The following is a 26,343-nucleotide window of genomic DNA, read 5'->3' as shown; positions in this document are numbered from 1 at the left end:
CACCTGCTCGATATTTATGCTTAGATATACTGTACTGGGTACTTTAAAAGTATTGAATCTCATACACTAATAGCAACGTGGGGTCAAAATTCACAGTGTCTCCATATTCAGTATTCAGCAAAGAGCTACTGCCTCATTCCCTTGCAGTTGTAGGGTCTCCACTGATCTGTGCCCTCCATTCCTGTTTGCAGTGCCTATCAGCTAGTAGTGAAAGAAGAGCGGAAGCAGAAGTCTCGCCGCGCAGCTGAGGTGCTCGAGTGCTTCTCTGTCCCCGTCAGCTTCAGGAATGCCTCTGTGCTGGACTCGGTGCACTACTTTGCCGCCGAGTTGCTGCCCGTCAACCTGTCTTTCGTGCAGCCCTTCACAGTGGGCGATAACAAGACGTACAACGGGTACTGGAATGCCCCGCTGTCGCCTACCAAGAGCTACAGCATTTACTTTCAGGCTCTGAGCAAAGCGAATGGGGTGAGTTTGCTGTATCGTCTTATTTAACTTTTGTCCTTGATTATTGTGACATCATGAACCAGTATTATAGTGAGTTATCTGGGAAAAAAGGAGTTGCAGGGCGCGCTATTTTTGTCTAGTGAAGAAAACAGTTTCATTCATTCATTCGTTCATTTATTCATTCACATAAACAAATATTTATTTGTTTATATATTTGTTCCTTTGTTCATTCATTCATTCATTCATTCATTCATTCATTTATTTATCCCATAGGCTTGTCAATGAGCGAACAGCTCCTAATGACAGGTTTACTAGACCAATTGAATTTTTTCACCTAAATTTACACATTCCTGCCTGATATAACTGTTTTGCATGTGCTAAAGAGGGGAACAGTACATTGATATCTGAAGAGTAATGCTATCCCTTTACATGGAATATGTTCCTTTTAAAGCTTTGCTATTTGCATAAATGCATAATTTCAGTGGGAAGAAACCAGCGAATGTTATATGGATTGAACATCTTTGTTTCATATAACATTTGACTGATTTTGTGCTTCTCTTTATTAATGTTGTTCTGCAATGCCTAAATGAAATCCTGATTTTAGTATTTCCTTGAGATATGTTGTGAAAAGGGTCTATGAAAGTATAGAATGTCATTGGTAGACTGGAGGCTCTGCCCTTGTAGTCCTTAATGTGTCAAGATGACCTGTGGAATTCGAGTCATTTTTTGTTTGGAGTTCCCACCGTTTTTCGATGCACATTTCTGTTAATAATTCACTTTATTATGAGTGTAGCATATCCTGATTGTCGACTCATTCAAACTTCCAGAAACAAAGATCTAAAATGATACTGAGTTCATTTTGTTCAGTAGCAGATGATGAAAAGGGCTGAAAGGAAATATCATTGGCAGTTTTTTAATGTGATCCACTCTTCTACAGAAGCAGGATTTGTTTCTGCTCTGATTGCACTAGGCACTTGTCTACCAATCAGCAAGTCTAATTATTTTAAACGATAAAGCAGTATTTTGAAATTAACATTTGCATTTCTTTGGCAGGCATTTATTTATTTATTTTGGTTGGTTGGTTGGTTGGTTGTCGGTCACTTCTCCTAAGTTGAAGTGCAAGTGAGGCTGATAACACTTAACAAGCAACCGTGGTGCAAGAGCTGCTAGGCTAAGCTTCCAATGAGCGACCATAGACAAGTGGAAATAAAATACTGTACACCCAAATCAAAATCTAGTAAGAAAACTGAAATCCAATTTTTAAAAAGCAGAAAAAGGACAAAAATGAAGATGTTTTTGCACAAATGGCTTTAATGTATTTCAAATAAGGAAAAACAAATCGAAAATAAGTGACGTAGTGAAGGTCTCTACTACAGTTGGCAATTTTTGGCTTAACTAGCTTGTGTTCATTTACATGGTAAATCTTAATAAATACCCCACAGATCTGGAAACAGAGGCAGAAGGACCTCTCTGCATGCACAGGAAAAGCACTTTCTTAACCAGAATAGTATCTCCCCCCCTCCCGTTCCTGCTTTTCATTGTGGTTGACTCGCTCACTGGAGTCATCTTTTGGTTCTCTGAGTCGTTTTAAATACCCCATTGGATTTCCAAAGGGTCTGTTGCAGGAGACTGTATATTAACCTCTGAATACATAATCACCAAAATGGACATAGCAGAAGAGAGGAGGGAGGAGAGGGGAAAAAAGAAGTGGAGGGAGGCTGAGAAAGGGGAGCAGGAGCAAGAAAAGAGGACTGGAGGAAGGAGGGAGGGAAAGTGGCAATATCAATGGCAGTGTCACCGAAGGAAGGGATAATGAGGAGGCCGGGTGTCTTTGGCTTGCCGGATGGTGCATTCTGCCACTTTAGATGTTCCCCATAAAAAAACATTAAGGATCTTTTTAGACACATGGGTGTAAGTTGTCTCCCTAGTACCTCTGTGCTACCATCAGTCAGTGTCATCTTCAGGGCTTTGCTCGGTCATATCGATAACTTTGATCTGCCACTTCAGGTGTGCGGAGCACAGTCTCTCCAGCCATGCCGCTCTTGTTGGCTGTACGATTGAGCATTCCGAACATCTGCTTGGGGAGCAGGCCTAGGTATACCTCAGGACCAGGGAGACTGAGAAATCTAGAGGCGTTAATCTTTCGTTAAATCCACTGCACAAATTACGAAAACCTCACCAATTATGATGAAAGAGTAAAATAGAAATTTATAAGCTAGAAATTTTTAATTTTTAATGCTTTTTACACATAGTTTTTCCATGGTCGTCTTTGATGATGCTGGGTTTACTTTTAAACCTGTTCTTTTTCTGTTGGCCTTTGAATGTTGTTTCTTGGCTAAATTTTTCTCTCGGGGCTCTTTTCCTGTGTGATTTCTGACTAAAATCATTACCGTACCTGTGGCTTCAAGTGAGATTTCCGTATCATCTCAGTGTGTTTCATGCAGATGTTCTTAAAGCTTCTTTAAAATTCTGATCTGGGAAGAACCATATTTTAGGCTAGGCTGTGACATTAACTATTTAATTTTACCATTTCTAAAAAAAATTTTGAATTTGTACTCTTGCAGAAACTTAAACTTTGTGCATGTTGCAAAAAGGATAGCCTTTCTTTAAATAATGAGGTGACTACTTAAATAAATAGCTGAAATTATATTTTATTGTTTCATTGCTAGTTTCTCTGGTATACCTACCTGTCCAAGTAACATGACTGGAATACTGTTGGACTTTTAGCAACTTTCTAATGCCAGAGATGACAAGCAACTTATCCAGCAGTGCCTCATAAATCGGAAGATGACCTCAAGTGACCTTCAAAAGGAATGGGAAACATTAAGTGGTGTGAAGTGCACTGCTAGGACAATTTATAAAAGGCTCCTAGAAGCAGGACTGAGCTCCCATAAAGCAAGGAAGAAGCCCTTCATCAGTGAGAAGCAGAGAAGAGCCATGCTGGAGATAATTGTGCAAAAATTATGTATATTTTACACAGGCACGTACCCATAAATTGAGAAATGAATGGAACTAAAAATTTTGACATGCTCTCTTAATTTTTTCCAGAGTTGTAATGCATTATGACACTAGCAGTGTAATCATGTACTTCCACTGGTTACTTACAAGCCGTTTCACTTCGTAATATATTATTCTTATTTCTCATGATACATAATGTGCTGTTATAAACAAAGAACACATCCAAACTCATGAATGGTACATGTAATGTGGTAAATGTCTTACAGGGTGTAATAAATACAATGTTTTTTAAAAAGAATTGATTTCCCAATAAGAGGTAAAAGGTACATATTTAAAATGCAAGAATGTGCAACACCGTCTGCTGCGTTTTTGTTAGTGCAGATTTGTTACTGATTTTGGTTCCAAGCTGCATTCTCAGCCCTCTCAAGCACACCTTGGCTTTGATATCTTTTATATTTTGTATTTTGGCAAGTGGAGAACACGTGTATCCGACTTAGAAAGGCTGGCTATGCTGAGTTACCAGGAATTGAGTGGGTGTCTCCCATGAGTGGTGCAGGTGGTCTGGCCCCGGATGGATGGGGCATTTCCCATCACACAGGAACCGATCTCCATCCATCCATCTTCTGTACCTGCTTGTCCTATTCAGGGTCACTGCGGTCCAGAGTCTATCCTGGAAGCTATGTGCGCAAGTCAGGGGATAACCCAGGGTGGGGGGCGCCAACCCATCACGGGGCAAACAAATTTTGCACCTACATACAATTCGGTAACACCAATTCACCTTAGCATGTTTTTGCACTGTGGAGGAAAACCAGAGAATCCAGAGGAAACCCTATAACAATGCAGGGAGAATAGCAAGCTCCACACATGCGGAGGCAGTGCTAACCACTGTGCTACCGTACCGCCCATAAGGACCCGTCTCTGATTCCTCTTATTGTTCCAGCATCCCAGTCAGGTTCCAGGGTGCTCAGGAACATTAGGAATCTTTCCAACAAAATACTGTGATGGATTTGAGGTCTTTCTTTTGGGCTCATGGGTGCCACCAGACAATACGCCACTCCCCCTGAATCCCTAGTAACTATGCAAGACGTGATTGATATGAAATGTGACACTGTTTAGTGTGGTTCTTGGTGGGTAGAAACCTCTGGTAACAGCAAGGAATCAGTAGTATTGGTAGGGTATTCCAGTACAATAGCTAGAGAATAGTACACCAAAGTAGCTTAATTGGGCAGAAACTACTGTACACAGGCAACCTATACCTGCGTCTGCTGCTTATTGTTCATTGGTCAGCTACCTTAAATTGTGTCTTATCAATGTGCAAAGTTCTTTGTGGCCAATTACAACCTATAAAAGTCAAGTGGTTTATTTTCATGTCCCACATGGACTTCAAAGCCAGGAATGACCTGGTCCTTAACATCTAATGATAGCTGTGTTTTGATTATCTGTCTCAGAGGCACCGGTCGCAGGTATATTTTTATTGGTAATTCCCTGTTGTTTGTCTTTGTTGCTTATTAGACTCTTTCAATCAGCGAGCAGCCAACATTTGAAACTGTCCCATTTTCCCTAATAAAAACAGAAGCTTTGTAGGGGACTGGGAGGGGTGGGGTGGGGGGGGGTAATTTTTATTTGAATGCCACTTTTTCTTTTGAGGATTGTGTTGTTATGAGGCTGCTTCTTTGTGAAATCTGGGGTCCCCAGGGCGCACCAGAAGACCAGAAGACAGTATGGAATATATTGGTATTCACCTCTGGCTCTTGTCACTGACAACAATTTGAGCAACAGCTCATGGGCAGACCTGCTTTTGCAGCGCTGCCAGCCTGCCTTCGCTCATTTGCGGAGTTTCTAGTGCTGTGCTGCAATAAATTAGAATTTATGTTCATTAACATTGCCGCTACTTGTTTCTGACAACAGTTAATTAGCATCCCATTGTATATTACTATGTCCAGGGACACCTCCATTCAAGGACAGTAAATTCAAAAGTTTTAACACCAGATAGAAATAAAACATATATTACTGGCAAAATATGTGGTGATTTATTGTTTTTTTCCCACAGATTAACACAAATGTCATACCTAGAAAGCCTTAGCAGTTGAGCTAGGTGGCCTGTCCCTGTCCTCCTCTTTAAGCGATTCAGAAAGTGCAGCAGATGTTCACAGATTGCAGGAGTTGCTTTTTGCTACAGTAACTGTGGATAGTGTGCAAAAGTTCCCCAGTTCGGTGTGGTGGGAGCTTCTGAAAACCAGGCTGGAGTCGCACACATACGACAGTAAACAGAGCTCACCCATTATCAGCACTGTAGCTGTCTTAGCATACTTTTCCCCAGATATTTAAATTTCAAAAATTTCAGAGCCGCTGAATCGCTACAGGCATTACCAATGTACATTCTTGTGCAGTAAATGTCACTCGGCTAAGAGCAACATGAATCGTCAGAAGATGGGGGGAAAAAATTACTCTGAATGCATTTTGAAATGGTGGTTCTGACATTTCCTGAAGTCAGATGCTGCACAGAAGATTTAAGTCACAGCTGATTTCTTAGAACTCTTTCCATCCCCCTTCCCATTTCACTTCTCAGCTCTTGGCTTCCTGTTGTTTGCTGGTTCCTTTAAATGATTTTTCTTCTTTTATTCCTGACTTTTGGGGGGCATTGTCACCTTTCTCCCTTTGGGTGAACCTGGCAGTGTGGTGTGGTTTTAATAAAGCCCCTCCTCCCCTCTCAGAAGTACACAGACCAAAACGAGATTTGGTTTACTGCGGCAGGACAATACTGGTTTTGAAAAGATGGGGGTTTTTGAATATGATGGAGCGATTCCTAGCAGGATATAGAGGGTGAGAGATCCCTCATTGTTCTTTTCAGTGTTTGTGCAGCTGGGTGGCCGAAGGTTGTATGAGAAGAAAATGATGGATTGCTTCAGCTCTTCCCTTCATGAATTGAGTATTTGTTTGTTTGTTTGTTCGTGTGTTTGGGAGTGGAGTCATGTATAACATCTGGGCATTTTAGTTCCCCATCCTGCCTACTGGTTTTGTCTCAAAATGTGCAATCAAACATTAGCATATTGGGGAAAAAATTATTTATACTTTGTAATGACCGAATAAGTTAAAATAATATTTGACTTTGAGTACCCAGTGTTGTTATAAATATGTTACATTTAATGACTTAATCTCTATACAGATTAGGTGGTCTATTCTTTAAAAGTGCTGTAGTTTCAAAGGCTTGAACTTGCACTCGGCAAGAACAGTTTATACTCGGCAAGACCAGCATGTCCTAAGTATTATATGCATTTAAAAAAGGCAGATGGAAAGAAGCTGTCAGAGAAGCAGATTCTGCTTGTGCCTGACTTGCTTGCTGCGGGCGCTGCATGCTGCTGCATCCTCCCAGAGGCAAACTTGGCCTCATGCCGGTCAGAGCTGCCGGACTGACGTGTCACTGCGGAGTCAGGAGGATCTCGGGCTTTGCGCTTTACTGACCAGCCTGGAGAAGAGTGGACTGCTGCTGGGGTCGTCCTGAGGAGGGGCTGGCTGTTTGTGATGCTGAATAAACTCTGACAGTTTAATCTGCAAATCAGAAAGGGGGGGGGGGTGACCATGACTGGCCAAGTACAAATCGCCTGTCTCTTTATCCCCACCATTTCAGTTCATTTTTCATTGCTGGAAGTCTTTCAGTGAAAACCAGGGCTCTCGACTGGTCCTGTTTACTGGATCACTTTCTTCTTTTTTTGCACCCCATCCTTCTTATGTTTATGTCCTAACCTTTCTCCCAAATCCCGTGGAACCCCTCTTTCTTGACCTGGCGTGCCTGGGTCACGCGAGTGAAGCATCAGAAAACAGCATCACCAGTGAAACGAGTTCTCTTCCTAGGCTGGATGAGATCTATCCTTACATAGCAGAATTTCAACAGTGGTGGTGGGAAAATCAATATTGCAGGTTAATTTAAATTAATTATGTAGCATCCTGAAACCTGATATGGACTGCTGCTGAAATTAAATGAATCGATCAGTGTGCCTCTCTCCCATGATGATTATACGTTGGTAATGCTAATTGTTTGCCAAGTGCCCAGATCAGAGCTTATGGTTGTAAGCTTATTATTATTATTATTATTATTATTATTATGCTGCTTATCAAACATAGTCATAGATTTGGGAGACACTCCTATCCCATTTAACAGTAGGACTTGGAGCTGAAAACTGTGTGTCACAAATCTGGTTCTTTAACACAGATGTGTTTAGGTCAACATATACGTCGTGGCTGCACACGGATGTGTTTAGGTGAACATGTACCCCCTGTCCGCACACGGATGTGTATGGGGAGAGCTGTGTTCTCTGTGTGTGAGCATTGTGCTACCCGTTGCCAGGGAAGCCGACTGATAGGGCTCCCACGTTATTCACCCTGAGGATTTTCCTGCATTATAATATCTTTGGCAGCATTAAGTAGCTTGAGGGAATGCCTTCAGTTTGCTTTAGGACACTGCATGAGGTTAGGGAGACTGCCACAAAATGTTGATGCTGTGGACCTCTGGTGGAGGCTGGTATGAAGTATTATGCTAACGCTACTAATCAATAACAAGAGCAATAATAATAGTTATTATTTGTGTGGCGTAGTGGCTCCCACCTTCAGAATTCAGGGTTCAAATTCTGCACCCACTAGCCAAAGGTGTATTAAGAGTAACAATAAGAGTAATAATGTTGGAATTCTGTGTTGTATTCTTTCTTAATTAAAGCAGCATTAATACTTTATATTGGGGTATAGTGATATATTTTCCTCATATTGTTTACCACCAGGGTGCAGAGAGTAAAAGGGTGTAAGATTTCTTTTGACTTTAGGCAGTGCGTGCGAGCAGAGCCCATGTGCATCTGACAGGACCTGCCTGCATTCTGTGGGCACAGGGAAGGGCGGCCAGGGTCAGCACTGGTCAGGATGCTGACCACAAACATGGTGTCTCTGGGGTTTCGGGAGGGCAGGAGGCCACGCGGCAATGTGAATAGGGCTGGAGAGGAGGGTATCCTGAAAGGCATGGGAGCTTTCCAGCTGAGATGGTAGCAGGGTCTAGGCCAGCAGCTAGGGGCAGGAGAGAGGGAACATGACCTGATTACGGTGTATTGCAGCAATTAACTCATGCAGATCAGTGCTCTCTACAAGCATGGTGACGTAACAGCTGCAGGAGGTCAGCTATGGACTCCTGCTGACTTGATTGTCGTCTCATCTGGAGCCCTGACTCCTCCTGTTTGGGCTCCTATATCTCTAGTGTGCTCCCTTGTGACTTGATGCAATAGTGTGTCATGTAGCTCTTGCAGTTTACTAAAAGTCCACATCAAAGTTGTTTCATTAACATTTTTTAAAACTTATTTCATTTCTCTTTACAGGAAACAAAAATCAACTGTGTGCGACTGGCTAATAAAGGTATGCTATTTTCAGTGATGTTTCTGCATGCTACTTTAATTAACCAAAGGAAAGCTGAAAATTCCTGTAATATGTTATCTGGAGGTTGTTGTTATTAAAGATGTAGGTACAATGGGTGACTCTGTTTGCTCAGTATATCCCCTTATTCCCTTTTGATGCTTGATACAAACTCTTCTAAGTAATAATGATAATTTTGTAGCATTATTTACATGACTAATGATGTGAACATGAATGTTAGGGGCTCGTTTGCTGCCCCATTGTACCTACAGCCTCTTTCGGGGTAATTTTGCTCATATTGTCCCTGGGGGTATTAAATACTGTTCATTGCTGATCACAATGCAAAAAGCTTGGCATTATATATAAGTCCTGTGTTATAAAAGCCAGGATAGACATTTAATCAGATTTAAACTTTAAAAATATTATTTTGACCATTCGCAAACACATCAAACTCAAATATGCATGTTTTCTTTTTTTTTTTTTTTTTTACATTTTTTTCTCATATCACCTTTTGTTTAGTATTTTAATATTCTCAGATATGATTTCTAAATATAATTTACGGAAATCTTAATATTAGATATTTGTTTTTTATGACACAAAGGATTGTTAGGCTTCAGAATCATGTCATCATTTTGTTAAACATCAGTTTTAATATCTGTGTAAACATGAACCAATTATACTTATGTCTTTTGTGTCTGTCACCCATTTTTCATGAATTCAGTCTTTTCTTTTAGAGTGGGAGGTACCATTTGTGTGTCTGCTTCGGAAAAGCCATGCTTTCAACTTTGTGGCATTTTGTATTTGTTTTTGCCGAGCAATTAATACTCAGTCACAGTAGAGCTGGATTGAAAGTGCAATTTTCAACATAATAGCTTGCTGTTATTGTGCTGTTATTACCCAGATTTAAATAATAAAAAAATAAAATAAACAAACTGTGCCACAAAGTTATAACATTGTTTCTGTGTATACATATATCATATATATGTATATTTTTCTGAGTCAGAATCACAGATTGACATCAGTGCATTTAAGATTCAAGTGGATTCATTAAAAAATGAATCTCTGAACATCAGCCATGTTAAATGCCCCTAGTACTTCTCTCTCCTTTGATAACAGCCACATAAATTCTTTAGTGATCCCTCCATGAAGAAGCTCCTTTTCTATGGAGCTTCCAAACCTTTTTTTTTTTGTTTCACCACACCCAGTTGTCAATATCTGTGGACCCCGCAGTACTGAGAAATGGTGTCAGCCCTACTATCTCCCTGAATACGTTTCTGCTCACAGCTGTACCTTTAATTTGTTGCAATTCAAGCGAAGACCCGGAAGTCTTGATGATGGAGCAGTATTTTGTTTTTAGACTTTTTTTCTTTGTTTCCTTTCTCTCATGCATGCCGACCTGGAACGATAAACCTTGTTCTTAGTGGTAATAGGTAGGGGGCAAATAACAACGCCATACATTCTTGTCATCCCCAGTGAAGGTGATTATTGCTCCATAGACAGATTTCTGCATTCTGTTCTCTCTTAATTACTTAATTTCCCATTTGTTTGTATTCTGTTTCATTTGTTTCTTTACTATACTTTTAATGCATTTGGCTGCATGTCTGATCCTAAACCAAAGTGTAGTTTTTTTGTCATTAATGCTACTAAGATCTTGGTGCCCTAATGTTGTTTATCTCCATATTGTTTGTTATTATTAGTATTATTATTATTATTATTATTATTACTATTATTTATTTAAAATCCTTGTATTTTAATTTATGGACAGTTTTGCTCAGAGTCTTGCTTCTGAATGACAGAAGATAGTTGTCTTGGATGAGCGTAGAACAGGCTCAATGCGGGAACTTGGCAAGCAAGTTGCAAGGATCCAGTTTAGCTTGATTATAATTTTGATCGGTCTCAACAAAATCCCACCCCCCATTCACTAAGTTTACACATACAGGTTAACATCTGAAACCTCTGATTCAGTGAAAATTCTAATCCTGGCCCTGTCACTGCACTGATTATATCTACATGTGAAAGTTCCAAGTAAAAGGTTTTTTGTAACTGAGGACATTTCGTTTTCCTTTGTCTGGTCAGATCTTAATCATCATATTTTGTATGAAAATGTTAAGGCAATAATAATAAAAAATCTTATTGAATGTGGGGTTTAATAAAAAAAAAAATGTAAACAGACGTAAGGTTCGGAAGACCATTTATAACTTTCAAGTACTGTAAAATGTGTAGCAGTTTTTGAAACAGAAAAAAATGCTATTTAAGTTCAAACGTACACATTAATGTACAAATTAGGCGTGAGCTTTAACAAGTTTCTGAGCAAAACTTAAAAAATAATGACATAGACTAACTTTTATCTACACCAGAAACCCTTCCCTTTTAAAGGGATATCACCCATAATGCATTGTGCACCTTGAAAGTATTTCATTTTCTTTATTTGTTGCTGATGACACAGCCCTCAAAGTGTCCATCTCTCAAAGTAACAGTGTGTTTCACTGGGAAATGCCTATTTCCCTGGTGAGTTAGATAAGGGCTTTTGTTGTGGTAATTTCTGAGAACAATTTAAGCTCTACTATGCTGTGTATTCAGCAAAAGCCCTCAGGGAATCAGAAGTCCAATTCTTTTTTCCTTGAATGTATGTGTATTTCTGTGTTGGTGTTTGAGTGGTGACTTGTTTTGTGTTCATGTGCAAATTCAAGCGATGACCTCTTGTGGAATAGATGTCATTCAAGCCGTGTGGTCTGCGTGTGGCTAGATCTGTGTTCAGGTGATGTCTCGCAGCCCATCTCTGCTCCCTAACACCATTATCATGAATGCATGCCTGCTCTTTCAGTCTGAGAATGACAGCTGATATGACAGGGGGCCCTCCGTCTGCTGTGTGGCCTTAGAACTTCTGCCCCGTCCCCTCACCTCCAAGGCTTTTTTCGAACCCCTACAGCCTGAAAACTAAAGTAGGCAGCAGAGCTGCCATACTATAATTGCAGTGTGTTTGTCGTACCGTCGATGCGGGTTCATCGCAGCTTTTCAATTGAGTGACCATAAATAAGAAGTGGCTTTCATTTTTCATTAAACAAAAAATCTGTTTTATTTTCTTGCTTATTGCCAATTAATATAAAATTGTGCTACTGCTTTTTATTTACCTGAGTAGACTAATAATTGCTATTTATATGAAATAATTATAATAATAATCATTATAATTTAGTTAAAATGTTATAATCGAATACATCCATCCATATGTTATTTGCAGATTTTGTTATAAACTTGCAAGGGCCTTTGTGGAATTCCTGAGTCTGCATTGTATTGTAGTGTTAGTGTAGTGCTTTGTTTACAGTTCAGATATGTAACATCAGTTCTAGCCATGCTACCATGCAGATGGTAATCCCTTTAGCTACTTAATTTTACCCTGGAATCAAAGAAAAAAGACTACTTTATCCTGGCAGGTAGCCAATTCTCTTGTTTCGAGGAAATGGTGTTTAATTGTTGCAAGATTGTGATTTTCGTAATATATTGTGGGGTGGTGTGGAATTCCTTCAATTATTTCGAGCTTTGATTTCTGCTGGGCTCACAAAATTTTCCTGAAAAGACTCAAAAGAATATGTATGAGAGACAGAGTGCTGGTAGATAATTAAAAGACCTGGGTATTCATGGGGGGGGGGGGGTGCCAGACTGCTTGTCTGCTGGGGACCCCTATTGTTTTAATGGGAAAGAGCTGCGGTAATCTTAATCAATATTGCTGTGACAGCTGAGGCATCTCAGGTGGGGGCTCCAGCTGATGAGGGGCTGAGGACAGGGACTCAGAAATCACGTCACAATTATAAGGTCCATTAGATTTAAAAAAAAATTATGCTAGCCACCCCCCCGACCCAAGAATGTATTACAGGTTTAGTGGTTCTACAAATGCATGACCTTTATGTTCGGAGTTGGGCAGAGGAGAGCGCAGTCACCTCTGACGTTAGAGGAATGAGGGAGGGGCCTGTGGGATGGCTGATGCTGTGATGCGATGCCATTGACTCATCACTGCACCTTTTATTTCAGAGCATCAGGGTACTTCCTGCTTCTCCTAACAATGGTAACTCATGAGGCCTATGAATAAAACTTGAGTTCTGTTAAGGGTTTTTCTTCTGCGAAGGATATGGCTGGTTTCTAACAGCCACAATGATGGTCGTTCCTGAATGGAATCACATACAATTTTAGTGACTGCTTATAGGCATAAACTGATGAAGTATATGTTTTTGGAATGATTACTTATGATCATGATTAGTACTTGTTATACGTCTCCAATTAAATTGGTAGTCATGCTTCTTTCTGGATCTGCCCTGATCTGCTGTAGCAGGAATTGGGAGAAACCCCCCTATAGGCCGATTTGCAATTTAATTGTTTATGCAAGATTTTTAAATAATGTTACATTATTACAGTATCTACAAGTTAGCTGTGAGCTTTAACAAGTTTATGAATTATGAAATCCGCTGTTTGCCGATTTTGCAATTTATTGATGATGCTGGATTTCTAATTATGTCATATTATCACATGTAGAAATTGCAAACCTGTGCTGCACATTGTATACTCCTTACGGACATATCTGAAATCACTGTTAACCAAATATGAAACAGTTCCCAAAAGTCCATCTTTATTATTTGCCTAGCAAATAGTGATAAATAGTGCAAGACAGAGGTGTCAGATGAAAGTTTTGTCCCGTCATTTCCTATGAAATATAGATTCAGCTGAAGAACCATTAATTCCTGCTATTAATTGGTTGAATTTAATTATCTGTATTTTTCCCTATGCAGAGTACACAACTGTGCTGCATATAAGGAGGTCTAAGTCACTCTGTAAGAAGGTGTAAGTCACCAGTATAACCAGAGTACCTACAGCGTATCCATAAATGTAAGGGACTCTGCTGCACTGGTTTTAAATGTGTACTGACTCTGGAGAGGGCGGAGAATGGGCATATTTTCTCCCCAAACAAGTGATAAACCCAATACCAACCTGTCCTGTTAAAAAATTGAGCACAAATAGGATTGTCTACTCTGCTCCTTTTGCAGAACATGGCTTTAGTTATATTTAATGCAGTAGTAAATTAGGAAGAGGGCAAACTCTGTCCTTGCTACATGGATCTCCAGTGAAAATCTCATGGCCAAAGTGCTATCTCTCCAGACTCTACCTCCGGTCTGCAGCCTGCTGAAGAAGATTAACTGGGGGGAGTTTATGGTCGGATCTCCGTTTAGTCAATCTGTGGTGTGGTTTCCATGGTACCAAATGGGGTGGAGGGGTAGATAGCCAGATGGACTTTTATTGTTACATCGTGAACTGCTGAACCCAATCAAAGGACACTGATTTAGGCTGGAATAGCAGTGGGATATGCATGGCTGACCTTGACTCACCTGTGAGACACATGAACTACCACTGACACATAGCCACTGCTGAGTGAAAACTGGCTTAGATGACACTACTGTTCACACTGCACAGACATTCTACAGGTTATAATGCAATAATGTTAAATAAATTACAGCTGCTTTCTGTTGTGTTACTCAGCTGTTTCTTAATAAGACTAAGAGAGAAACAAAGAAAGCAGTAAAAAATACCAAAGTATGTTTTTTGGCACACTTTACTCCTTTGTGAATTGTTATGTTCCTTTTTGCTCATTTGTTTTAAACTGAACCCAGCAAAGTCTAGCTATTGAGCAAAAAAAGGTTAACTGTAATGACAGGAATGTGAATTTTGTGCCTCGTGTCAAGCATTTAATTTAGACAGCTTTTACATTGCTTCTGAACAGCCATGTTTGTGGGCATGTACAAAACAAACTAGTTACTAAATGTGATGTGATTGACTGCTACTGAAATTGTAATATTTTTATGTTTGCTAAGACTACAGCGGTATTAGAAATGGCTCCGTATTCTACTTAGTGTCAATAAAATCAAGGCTAATCACAAATTGAAACGGAAAAGAATTGACCCCTTTTTGAAAAAGAACCAAACTCTCAGGGGTGGATTGGGAAACAATCTTTCAATATAGTTAATCTGTACGACTCTTAGAAAATATCTTAAATGGTGTCATACTGCAGTATGTCTACATAAGTTTGAGATGTCAGAGGGATGCCTGAAAGTATCGTCAGGGCTACTTTAGACCTAATGTAGAAGCTTCCTAATTTGGAAGCAAAGCCATGCTGCCATTTAAATGACATTTTCATTAGGAGTTGGAGCCAAGTTGGGTGACCTGGGTCTTGTAAAATTGTTAGCTTTTTTTTAAAAAAAAAAAAGGTTCCTGTCTTCGTTTGGTTTTATGGCTACCCTGTTTTTTTGTTTGTTTTAAGATACTTCTGTAGCTTTTTCTTTCAAAATTTGGGGGTATAACTATGTCCGTTAAAACACTGGCTGCAGCGGTTCAGTAGGTAATGTATGCTGCGCGTCTTTAAGAAGATGCTCTGGAACTCTGGGCAATAGTCGATGGAAGTACCGCAGGAAAGAAAACCAGGAACAATCTTTGGGAGATTAGCACGTATACTGCCTCCTTCAGGCTGATCAATTGGGGCGAGTTAAGTAGTTTCAGTGATAGTGACCTTTACTGTATGTTTAAAGATATTCATAGGATGTGATTAACAACATATGTGGTAAGGGAACTATCCCAAAGGTACAGGAGCAAGTCATGAAAAATAAAGCAGCAGCATGAGCTTTGAGTCATAATGCCTTCTAACAAACCCTGAGTCATCATCCTAATTAGCTGAAAGCAACAGAATTATCATCTCAGACTATTCGGTGCCGACAAACGAGCATCTGTTTTGATTGGCCGAGGATTGGTATGGGGTATTTAGTGGGTGGGATGATGAAACATGCCATTTCGTTTTCTGTGTCTCGCTTCCGTTTCCCTCATCGTGCTTGCCGAACCATTTCATTATTCACCTTGGTAAACATCCGGTGTGCGTGACGGCATTTCATCACTTAGAAAAATACAATACGCAAGCTCTCCCCTAGAGCTTTCAGCATGCCCCTTCTCTACCCACTGGCGCTGATCTTTTTTATTTTAATCCATTGCTTTGTTTATGATTTTATGCAACTATTGTGCAAAAAAATGATAGGATCTTACCAGTGCTTTATATCTGAAGTTTACAGTTTTGGAAGAGAGGCAGAGTCGAAAAAGTAAAAGCAACGTAACGTGAAAATGCTACTCAAATGTGAAGTTTTATTCCGAAACATTGAGTGACTTAGAACTGCTAAATAATAGCATTATTATGCAAATATATCAGAACTTCATATTTTGTTAAATTGATTATTATGAGATGTGAACTTATGTGTAGTCCAATAAAGTGTAACTGCAATAGACACCGATCAAAACATGCAGGACTTAAAGACGAGGCTTTGCACGCTCTGTCTAGCTATCCACAGACTGCTCCAAATGCCAAACACTATCCGTCACTGCAGTTAGGTGTCCATGTCGCTCTGACGTGGTGCATATGTTCTTATTGATCTACTGTGAAAGTAGTGAGCATACTTGATTGTTTAAAGGAATAGATGTAATGAACAGCCTTGCAGTGACACCAAATAAATTTGAAGAAAAAAATGTAGTGAGAGTGCCAAAATGTAATTAAGTAAAAATCAGTTTTCTTCCTCTACTCTCAACAATTTTAAATGTTATGCAAATACTTTCTCAGAACAATGATTGACTATAGCTTGCTAGGATCTGCCTCTTTATGTGTAATTTCTAAAAGCCCCTTAATAACTTAGCCTTATTGTCATTTTCTTATTATGTATGTGCTATCTGTTATTACCTTGTGCATCGCCATTTGTCGTTTCCATTTGTGTGGATTTAAATTTTGTCAATTTTTTGCACAGTAGTATTACCTTGGGTTTTGTCAGGAAAACAAATGCGAAATGACGACCATGCTTTCATGCCGAGTTTTGGCTACTGTGGCACATTTCTGTGTGTCACGCTTTGTTAAATCATAGTGCTGTGTGTGTGACCGAAGAAGAAATACCTGAGTTCGCAAACTCCCTGATGGAAGAACCTTATTGTTATTATTGCAACTGTTGCTAAAATAGAATTTAAATGTTAGCCTGCTAGCCTGTTTACACCTTTTAGAGTAGATTTGATTTTTAGCAGGAACATGATGCCCCTCTCCTAAGCCTAAGTTATGACTGAGATCTTATACCAGACAGCAATTGGGAAGGCCCCGGTGTTTGAGTGCATGCCTGTGTGACCACTGTGATTTTTATTTTCCCGTGTATCGTACTGTGATATGCGTTGTAGCACCGTCTGCTTTTTGTGTTGAGAGATTGGTCAGTGGGCAGTGGCTGCCCGCAGTAAAGCCCCTCCTCCTCTCTGTGATGTGTCTGTGCTCCCCACTATGCCCCGCCCCCCCCACCTGCAGGAGCATCCACCCAGAACTCGAATGCGGTCGAGCCTGAGAAGCAGGTGGACGGCACAGTCAAGATGGCGGGCGTCGTTGCCGGGATACTCATGTTTGTAATCATCCTGCTCGGCTTGGTGCTGACGTTTAAAAGAAGGTAAAGGAGCGGACGGCGCGATACTAGCCTCCCCCCTGGGGTGCTACGGATGCTAGCTCCTGTTTCCTGTGGGATTTCTTTGGAAGGCCACCTAAGATATCTTTTGGCATTTTAACAGAATTAGAGGAAGAAAAGGGCTTCGAGGGGTGCACTTGGCATTGCACAACTTCCTGTATGTTGTGTAAACATGCACACTGGCTGACTCTCATTACATCTCTCTCTCCCTCCACTTTCTCTGCCTCTTTCTCTCTGTAAATACCCTAATTACATACTGCCCATGTCATTTTCTGTAGCAAAAAAAGGATTACAAGCCTTTTTTTTTTATTTAACCTTTTTCTCCGTACTCCATTATCACCCTACAGATAGAAACAAATTTAAACTCTAAGAAGGCAGTAGGATTAATATTAACCTGTTAATACGACTGTTATTTATATATATATATATATATATGCCATAAATTATTAACTTCTCTGTCTTGACAAATTAGTTGATATAAGTAATGGACTGCCAAATTTAAGTCAAAGTAAAAAATTCATAAGAATCTGCACAGTGAAAGTTGTCTTCGATGAAATTTCTTCATTTTATTATTGAGAACTGCACAGTTATCAACTTTTTTCTTTTTTTAACAGATTTGTACTAGTTTGCTATGATTGTCATATGTAAAGAAACTACATGACTGCTTTACCCATATAGTTCTCGTGACGCTTTCTCAGGCGTGAGGGTCAGACTTGTTTTGTTGGGCTGGGATCACACCAGCAGCCTGCTTGCCCCTCAGGAGCACTTTGCCGGTATTCATTATGTGGGATCCCTTAGGAACTGGTGCCCGGTGTGGTTCTCAGTCTGTGGGCGTTTGCTGGAGACGGCTGCCAGGCTATGGGCTCCTAAATAGTAAATAGTGGCGTCTATCGACCGCCAGAGCGTGCCAGGTATGGCACAGGTATGGCGCGGATGGGAAGGTGAAGGAGAAACACCAAGCCAGCAGTATGCCTGAGCATCTCCATTCACTGGATCAATGACAAAACAATCATTCATAAATTACAGATTTTAACAGTTTCCACTTCAGTTATCTGTAGGAATGTGCTTTGTGGAAGCAAGTAAACTGTCCTCTAAATATTTCATGTATACTGTAACTGGTTGAATAAATTTATCAGCTACAGAGACTAGCTACAGTGTGTTAGGATTAAATGTGAAATTTATGCTTTTTTGTGTTTTAATTCTTTAAACTCAATCTTTTTGCCACTTCTGCCAAACGTCATCTTTTTAATAATGATCATTTTTGAGAAATAGAGGTAGTACATCGCTGGATGTTGGTTTTAAATTAAGCTCAATCTTTTTTCCATCTTTTGTTAAATGCGGAGTCCTGTGAGTGCACAGACCATCTTAGTAACTAGAGTGTCTGACCTTCTCAGAACATCTTTACATGGTCAGTTATTAACGGAAGGGTAAAGTCTGTCATTTTAATCAGTGCGACTGTACAGTCCCTGGTGACCTTCTTTTAACCTGCAGCATTTGTGACCTGAAGAGATGTTCATAGCCAGAAGAAAACTGGTAGAAAATGGAGGAAACTGAGGAAAAATATTCATGTCCTTGGATGTTATTGAAAGTGTCAAAAACCATGTTACAATTCAGGGAGGCTTATATGAAACATTCTTAGAAATGTTTTGATTGTGCTGCAAAAATGTCTCCCTGGGTTGATGTCATCCCCAAACAAAGACAATAAGTGTCTGGACTTTAGGATGACCGTAAACATTTCCTGCAGGTCTGGTTGTATTTGCTCTTATCGTAAAGTGAGCGAATCTTTCCCACCGGCCGGTTTTGTCAAAGAGGTTGTGGAAGTGATAGGATATTACCTTTCTTTTCATAGTTTGTCAGGATTGTTTGGCAACCTTTCACATTGTAATTATAAGGCAGCCTTGACATGATCGCTCAATACTGTGTTTTATTAGTTAGCGCTGGTTTCAGACCTGGAAAAGGGACAGATACTGACCCTCAGACCTGTTTTGGTCTGCGGCTCCACCTCAGCGTGTGTGGGTTCCATCGCCTTTTAGTGCTCTGTGGTACAATCTTAGGATTGTACTGGCAAAAAATCTAAACTCATCAGCTGAGATAGGTGTCAATTTAACAGTTAACAGATAGAAATTGATCTACCAAACCTTATGATGAAATAATAAAAATAATACCTGTGGTTTTATGTCTGTGTTTAATATTATTCCACAATGATTTTATATCTGTGGTGAAATAATATGACTCTAGATACTACAGTGGAATATAGAGAGAATTATAGAGAATAAACAAGAATTTTGCTCCAAATGTGAAAGAACTGCAATCAAATTAAATCAGCTCCTTGACGTATACAAACCAACACAGACAACATGACTGGCAAAGGAAAATTTCCTGACTTCTGTGTCACGAGAGCATTTGCAGGAACAAAAGCCCTAAAACACAGCAGACTCACCAAAACATGAGCTCTCTCTCACTAACCATAGAGTAGCAACTACAGCATGGTCAATTTTTGCAAAAAAGTGTTAAAACAGGTAAGAAATTGAAATAACATTTTCTTTCTCTCAGAGGTTTAAGACTCTTGGAAGGACTTGCACTTCTCAAATTGCGATTAGAAATGTGATGTTACTGTAGGGCAGCCCTGATGCCACACACAAAATTACCTTACTGCTCAGGCTAATTCATCCCACTAGACTAGGGGTCAGCTTTTGCCTTCCTTTCTTTTCATTTTTGTTTGAAATATTAACTTTTCTGAGTGATGATGTCATAATGAATGTATCTCAATATGGATCTGTGTATTTGCACATCTGTCTTACATTGTCAGTAACAGTTGACATTTGTGCTTTCACTGCTGTGGAGATACCAAATTTCAGTCTTATACCTTGTCTTCTATCTCCTTTCTTTTCTCGAACCGCATCTGCTAGGGAAATTCACACGTGGAGAACTCTGAGCGTGGGGTATTGCATGTTTAATTCCACATTTCGACTCTGGTCTGACCGGTGCCCTGCTCATCTGTGCTCCTATATGCCATTTGTGTTTGATCTGTGTGCTGGAGAAAGGCGACTCAGATCCCCACACCTCCACCTCCTCATCTCCCATGCCGGCAGCATTGCCGACTTGAATTTCCATTGCTTGTCTCAAGTGCATCACAGTTGTACGAAATGTCAGAAGTGAAACCATCATATCCATTGCCCCTTTTTTCAACACCAGTTGAATGGTGTAGTGGTTTCTGGACATGTGGTATATGGGATATTTCAGGGCTGCTTCACATAAGGACTTTAAATTAACATATTAAATTCTAAAAGTACATCCAATGCACTGCAGGGTTAGTGAACTGTTCACTAAGGTTTATTTGCATAATCTGGCTGCAAATAAATGCTCTTGAAGCCATTCTTTACGCACTTTAATTGCACTCATCCACTGAGAGGGACTTAAAATGCTGCTTTACATACAGTGTCAAATTAGTAATTATTTCGCAGTAAAAATGTCACAACCCCATTTGAGTAGCACGCTGGTTCATTAAGCATTCAATGCCGCACCAGTTTTTCTCGTCACCTGGCTTGTTTGTTACGCAGGAGCCGTGCTTCCTGTTGCCACCAGGCCAAACCCAGCCCACGGGCTCTGAGCCCCTGCTTAAAGATGTGGGAAGAAACAGCCACACTGAGAACGGATGGGCTCCCCGTTACGCATATCAGTTTGCGTGACCCGTCAGCAGGTCAGACCGGAGAAAGTCGGGAATTCAGGTTGCTAGATGCAGTGGACATTGGCGTTGTACAAGTTGCCCTGATCCCTGCAGGCTGCCTCTTTCTGCTTTTGTGCTGATGTGTACTGTATTAGCCTTGGTCATGTAGCCTTCATTGTACAAATAGGCAATGGTTTTGGGGGGGTTTGGACAGTGTCCAGTGGCCCATTTTTGGTTCCAAGGGCAACGATTTTCAGTTTCCTCTGCTGGAAATTTAGTAAATGACTTACCCACTGCAGTTTGTGTCCCCTTAGAAAACTACACACCCTGGGCACATTCTCCCTATAAGGCTAACAGAGAGTTCGTTTGAGTTACAGTACATGTTGGGGCCCAGTGGGTGATTCTAAGCAGTCGGACTATATAAAATTGTTCTACATGTTAAGTAGTTGTACAGATTTATCGACTGCCTGAATTTTACTTTCAGCGTTCATCAGTAGCTGTATAAGACCCTGAGCATGGGTGGATTGACAGGCCCTAACCTCTCCAGACTAGAATCAATGTAGATGGACTTACTTTAAGGCTTTGCCCGGCTTTCATGCAGCCCACATCTCGGGCAACTAATGCCACAGAAGTTCCCCTGTCTTTGAGGCACTCAAGCCTGACCGGAGATCAGCAGGTGGAATTCACAAGCACGTGCGGAATGGCTGCCGTGTCTGTGTAGTTAAAGCTTGCAGAGGCGGGGATGCAAACGTGGCTCTGAGGCACTGGGGACCCAGTAGGCCAGAGGGTCAAGGGTCTGCTTTGTCCACACAGAGCCCAAACCCTCGTGGCGAAAGAGGAAAATAGAATCAAATTAATTGCTGCCTTTTGCAGGTATACAGACACACAGACTGAACAAATTCAGCCTGCCAACCCAGGACGACAAGTATAGCAAGACATAGCCTCCTAGAATATAAATCCAATGTAAAAACCAGCAGTTATTCCAGTCCATTTATGTCAATCCCAGGACATAAGATGAAATAAAGGATATTACGATGTGTAGTATATTCCTCATGTATTAATTTTTCTGTTTTCCTTAATTTTCTGACAGCATCTGAAGCTCCTTATCAAGCCCCAGCATTTGACAGCCAGTCATTTACTGAATTTTCTAGGCCAGGGGAAGGGGGGTGTTTTATTTGTTTAGTAGGTGACATTTTAACATCCTTAGGTTTAAAGTTGCATGTCTTGTAAGGAGTAGGAATGGCAGTTTGGCCTCTTGCCAGCAGGGTCATAAGCCGCAGCCACTTACTGCATCTGTATGCAAGTGAATCCTCATGATCACAAAATGCATGCATTTGCATGTGAACCTGCTGTATGTGTATGTGTCTGAGCCGTACATGGATGCATGGTATGTGTGTGCATGTGTGTGTGTGTGTGTGTGCGCATGAGTGTGCAGCCTCATTCTCATACCTACATAATCTTTAAATCAACTTAAGTTTAAGTAAATCTGCAGTTTGGCGACAGTTATTGCTCCGCGTGCAAGGCTGGGGTGATAAATCCTGAATTATTTCTGCCTGTTAAATTTTTCAGGAACACCCCTCAATCTTTTGCCGAAAATGCATTTCATTTCTCTCTGCAGAGAGGGGGGTTATTGTAAAATCATCTCGGATATTGGATTCTCTGTGTATTGGGGATTCGTCTTGTGACAAAATTATGATCAAGTGTAGATAGACAGAAAATAAAGCCATATTCTTGGCCCAAAGAGTGAGGGCTGTATTGTGGTTTGAGTACATTAAAATTTATGGCTGTAATTTCAGACTTCAGTCATCTTTATTAATATCATGAGAGCTGTGTCAGCAGCTCTATTATGAAGGTAAGAGCAAAAAATACATATATCAATGGCAAATTAAAAGGTAATATAACAGCATAGACAGCATTAGCTGTTCTAATCGAGACAAATTTAGCTCCATCATCACAGTCAACGTTGAAGATGGATGTGCAATATGTTACAGTTATACAAGTCAAGTCAAAGGTCACATGAAGTTTTTGAAAGCTCAAAAAGTTCTGCTGAATATTAATTTACATAATTCTGTACAAGACTTTTCTGTCGAACTGCGTACGATGCCACGTTGAAGTAAAACCCAATAGGAATTAGCTCAGGTGAGCATAAAATGCACAAAGCATAGATTCTCCCATGCCAGCCACTCAGAAAGCATAATCACGTAACAGAACAATGAAATGTCATAGACAAACAAGTCATTGATGCTTATAAGCAGTACTCCTGATAAAAGAAGCAAGAAACAGGGCGTAAGAAATCACAGGCGCGGAAATAGAGAAACAGGCACAAGTCACATGCCACCTGTCTGTAATGGGAGGCCGCACTCTCTGCCTCTGTCCACCCCAGCCTTGGGGTGAACGGAGGCCCCCCACATGATCCACCCACCCCTCGCATTCCTGACAGTGGCGTGCGTGCACTGCAGAAGGGGGGTCATTTATCCGAATGCTGCGGCAGCTCCTTCACTGCAGGGCGTTGCTTGAGAAAAAATCCCAAACATGGGACATGCAGTTCAACCTTTATGTACTGTATAAAATAGCCTATAATTGGTATAAATCACAAAGTTTATTGCATAGGGAGTTGCATAGGGATTGCTGCTGGTCCTGCCAATCCTGTCCTATCCCTATTTTGTTTTGGTAAATTCATGCTAATCACAGGCCTGCTAAATGGTTCCGCTTTCCCGAAATCCCCAATTCCTCTGTAATTAACTTGGCTCCCACCTTTTTTTTTTTTTTTTAATTGTTCCATGTATTTTTGTATGACAGTCTGGCGCCACAGCTTGTTGCCTTTATGAGCTTCTACCTTTATTTTGTGCAGAATAAAATAAACGGAATACATTCATGAATGCTTTCAGTTTAAAAAAAGGAACTCTATAAAAAGTGTTTATAAAACATTTTTGTTAATGATAACAATTAGTATTCAGTACTAAGGAGCATTAGAGTTAAGGGTCACAGTTTGCATAGTAATTAAAGGTGCAGACTTGCAGGTTATTGGTTCACATCCCAGGAGGGACCCTGCAGCTGTACCCTTGAGAAGGTACTTAACCTTTTTAAATAGGTAAAAATGGAAGGTTGCTTTGTTGGTGTTAGCTAAGCCATGAAGCTACAAAATAATGAGTCAATTAAATGATGGATATGTGCTGGAGTTGTTTATAACAGGACATTCAAAACATTTGAAGGGATTTGGATTTGGTGATAATCCTGTCCCAGCATGGTTATTAATAAATATTAAATATTTGTTATATAGTAACTTAGACACCATGGTATTTTGTAAGTTTGGAAGTGCTACCTAAAATTATTAGCAATTTAAATGATCGGTTTTCTGGTGCAAGCCTACTCACACTGCGCTGCCTGTTCACACTCTAACAAGTGCGGTTGTGTCACAAATGTGAGTCATGCCAGGTCACGTAAATCTACGTACCTGCCTGTGCTGTTGATGGCAGGCGGTTTCTCACGTGTGTGTATGAGACACTACAACGGCGCTGAGATGTCAACAAATACCAATACGAGTTTTGTGTGCGTGTGCAAATAAGCCAGTGAACACAGGCTGAAAGTCGCAGGTGGCACATTGCTTAAGAATTCACACGTGGGTGAAATGCAGCATATCCGCTCACTGACATAGGGCCTGTTTCCTGGGTCTGGCTGTTCGGTGGGGTGGATGGAGCAGATAGCACGTTTGAATGTGTGTTTTGGGCTTTATTATTGCCGCTGTGGCTGATGGAGCTCAGCAGCGCATTTCGACCACACTCGACAGGAACGAATTTGGCGCCGGATGCAGAAGGAATCTCACTGGGCATCCTCCAGACAGGAGCGGCGCTTATTAGCAGCTCTGCCCGACGATTAGCTAACGATCGAACGTCTGTACCCGCGGCCTAATGGATTTCGCACAGCCACCACTTGCATGGCTAGAAGCCTTGCTGTCAGACCGAGTTCAGTCTCGATCAGGAATGTTCCGGGCCCTCACCGGCCATGCAAGTCTCGTCCTTCCTCAGCCAGGAAGAGGACGGGGGGGCATTCCGCCCAGCCGGCCTGCTGTCTCAGTCCCAAAGGTCTCCTTCCTGTTTCTAGGCACCACAATGGCAGAACAGTATGTGATTAACAGTACACCCTCCACGCCCCCACCCCGCCACACGCATGCACATGATCCCCCCCCACTCTCCGCTTCATTTCTTCCTGTATCTCACTGTTTACCCAGTCAGGCATTTTCCACCCCCCACCCCCCCCCCCCCCCCCCGAATGACTTTTTATTTTATCTTTTTATTCTTTGGGGAAGCCAGGTGTGCTGTGTTTACCATGACCATTTGTCTCGCTAGGGTATTATGAAGGCCGAGCGCCCCCACCCCCCGCCCCTCCCCCCTCTTCCGGGGCCTTAGGAGTCACGCAGGCGCCGCACACGGCCCACACACGGCCCAGCTTACCCGTGGCTGCGTTATGGGCGGCCTGCGCTCGGGCAGAGCCTACCAGACAATGGCTAATGTTGTTAACCAGCTCTAACGTTCTCTTCACCAGCTCATTTCTTAAAAGAACTAATCGATTGTCTGTCCTTTTTTTTTGGTGTTCAATAATGTCCCTCTGGCTCAACTTCATGCTTCAGAAGAAATGCGTATTCCTACTCATATTACCTGTAAGTAGAGCTTGGGAAAGCGTCCATCTTTAATGATCCCATATATTAATGTCCCTCCACCACATTCTAGTTTTTGTCTCTTCTGACTGCGTTTTTTTCCCCCCTGTTGATAATTTTCTCCTAAAAAGCCTTTAAAAGGAAAACTTCCCCCACTGTTGTTCTGTGCCTCAGAGGAAAAGATTAAACAGGCTGCATTTCTCCCGACCCGATGCGTCAGACACAAAAAGCAAAAAAAACATCCCTTGGAAGGCTATTGGGATTCTTCTCTCCTTTGAGCTTGATTTCTGAGCAGACTCCTCAGGCAGAAACGCTATGGTGGACAAAGCAGTTCAGGACCTTGGCTGAATATTGTGTTGGTCCCAATGGGAATTGGAGGCCACTGCTGGGGCTAAGCGCTGTAGGCCTGTAAGCCCGGCTGCTGCACCTCATGTGGCTTAATGTTGTGGTGCTGCTTCATACAGCCTGTGCAGGTAATTGCTGAAGTTGTTGCCATAGTTGTACAGGGAAGTGAGTTGTACTTCATTTTTCTGAAAGTAATGAAACATTGTACTATATTGGCAATATTTTTCAAAGGAATAAATAGACTAAAAGTTCAGGAACTTTCAGAGTTCCTTATTTGCTACAGTGTTGCAGTGAGCCTGCAGCCTATTCCATGATGCATAGAGCAATGAGCCTACAGCCTATCCCATGATGCATAGGGCAATGAGCCTACAGCCTATCCCATG

General features: G+C 41.1%; 1 protein-coding gene across 17 annotated transcripts in view; it reads left to right on the top strand.

The window, feature by feature from the left end:
• The window catches only part of ptprt (protein tyrosine phosphatase receptor type T), a 217,312-nt gene that overhangs the window by 134,124 nt on the left and 56,845 nt on the right, over nucleotides 1-26,343 (top strand). For 5 of the 17 annotated variants that reach the window (XM_023795372.2, XM_023795382.2, XM_023795374.2 and 2 more), the window contains 5 exons: nucleotides 192-465; nucleotides 8,757-8,793; nucleotides 10,212-10,268; nucleotides 17,144-17,279; nucleotides 20,204-20,236. In XM_023795372.2, the coding sequence (XP_023651140.1) occupies nucleotides 192-465; nucleotides 8,757-8,793; nucleotides 10,212-10,268; nucleotides 17,144-17,279; nucleotides 20,204-20,236 (537 nt within the window). Of the gene's footprint in view, nucleotides 1-191; nucleotides 466-8,756; nucleotides 8,794-10,211; nucleotides 10,269-17,143; nucleotides 17,280-20,203; nucleotides 20,237-25,588; nucleotides 25,619-26,343 lie in introns of all 17 variants that reach the window. The other 12 variants (XM_023795383.2, XM_023795385.2, XM_023795379.2 and 9 more) reach the window with 7 other exon arrangements.

Source organism: Paramormyrops kingsleyae, chromosome 8 (assembly GCF_048594095.1).
Source record: "Paramormyrops kingsleyae isolate MSU_618 chromosome 8, PKINGS_0.4, whole genome shotgun sequence".
Taxonomy (NCBI): domain Eukaryota; kingdom Metazoa; phylum Chordata; class Actinopteri; order Osteoglossiformes; family Mormyridae; genus Paramormyrops; species Paramormyrops kingsleyae.
This window is presented reverse-complemented; position numbering and strand designations above follow the sequence as displayed.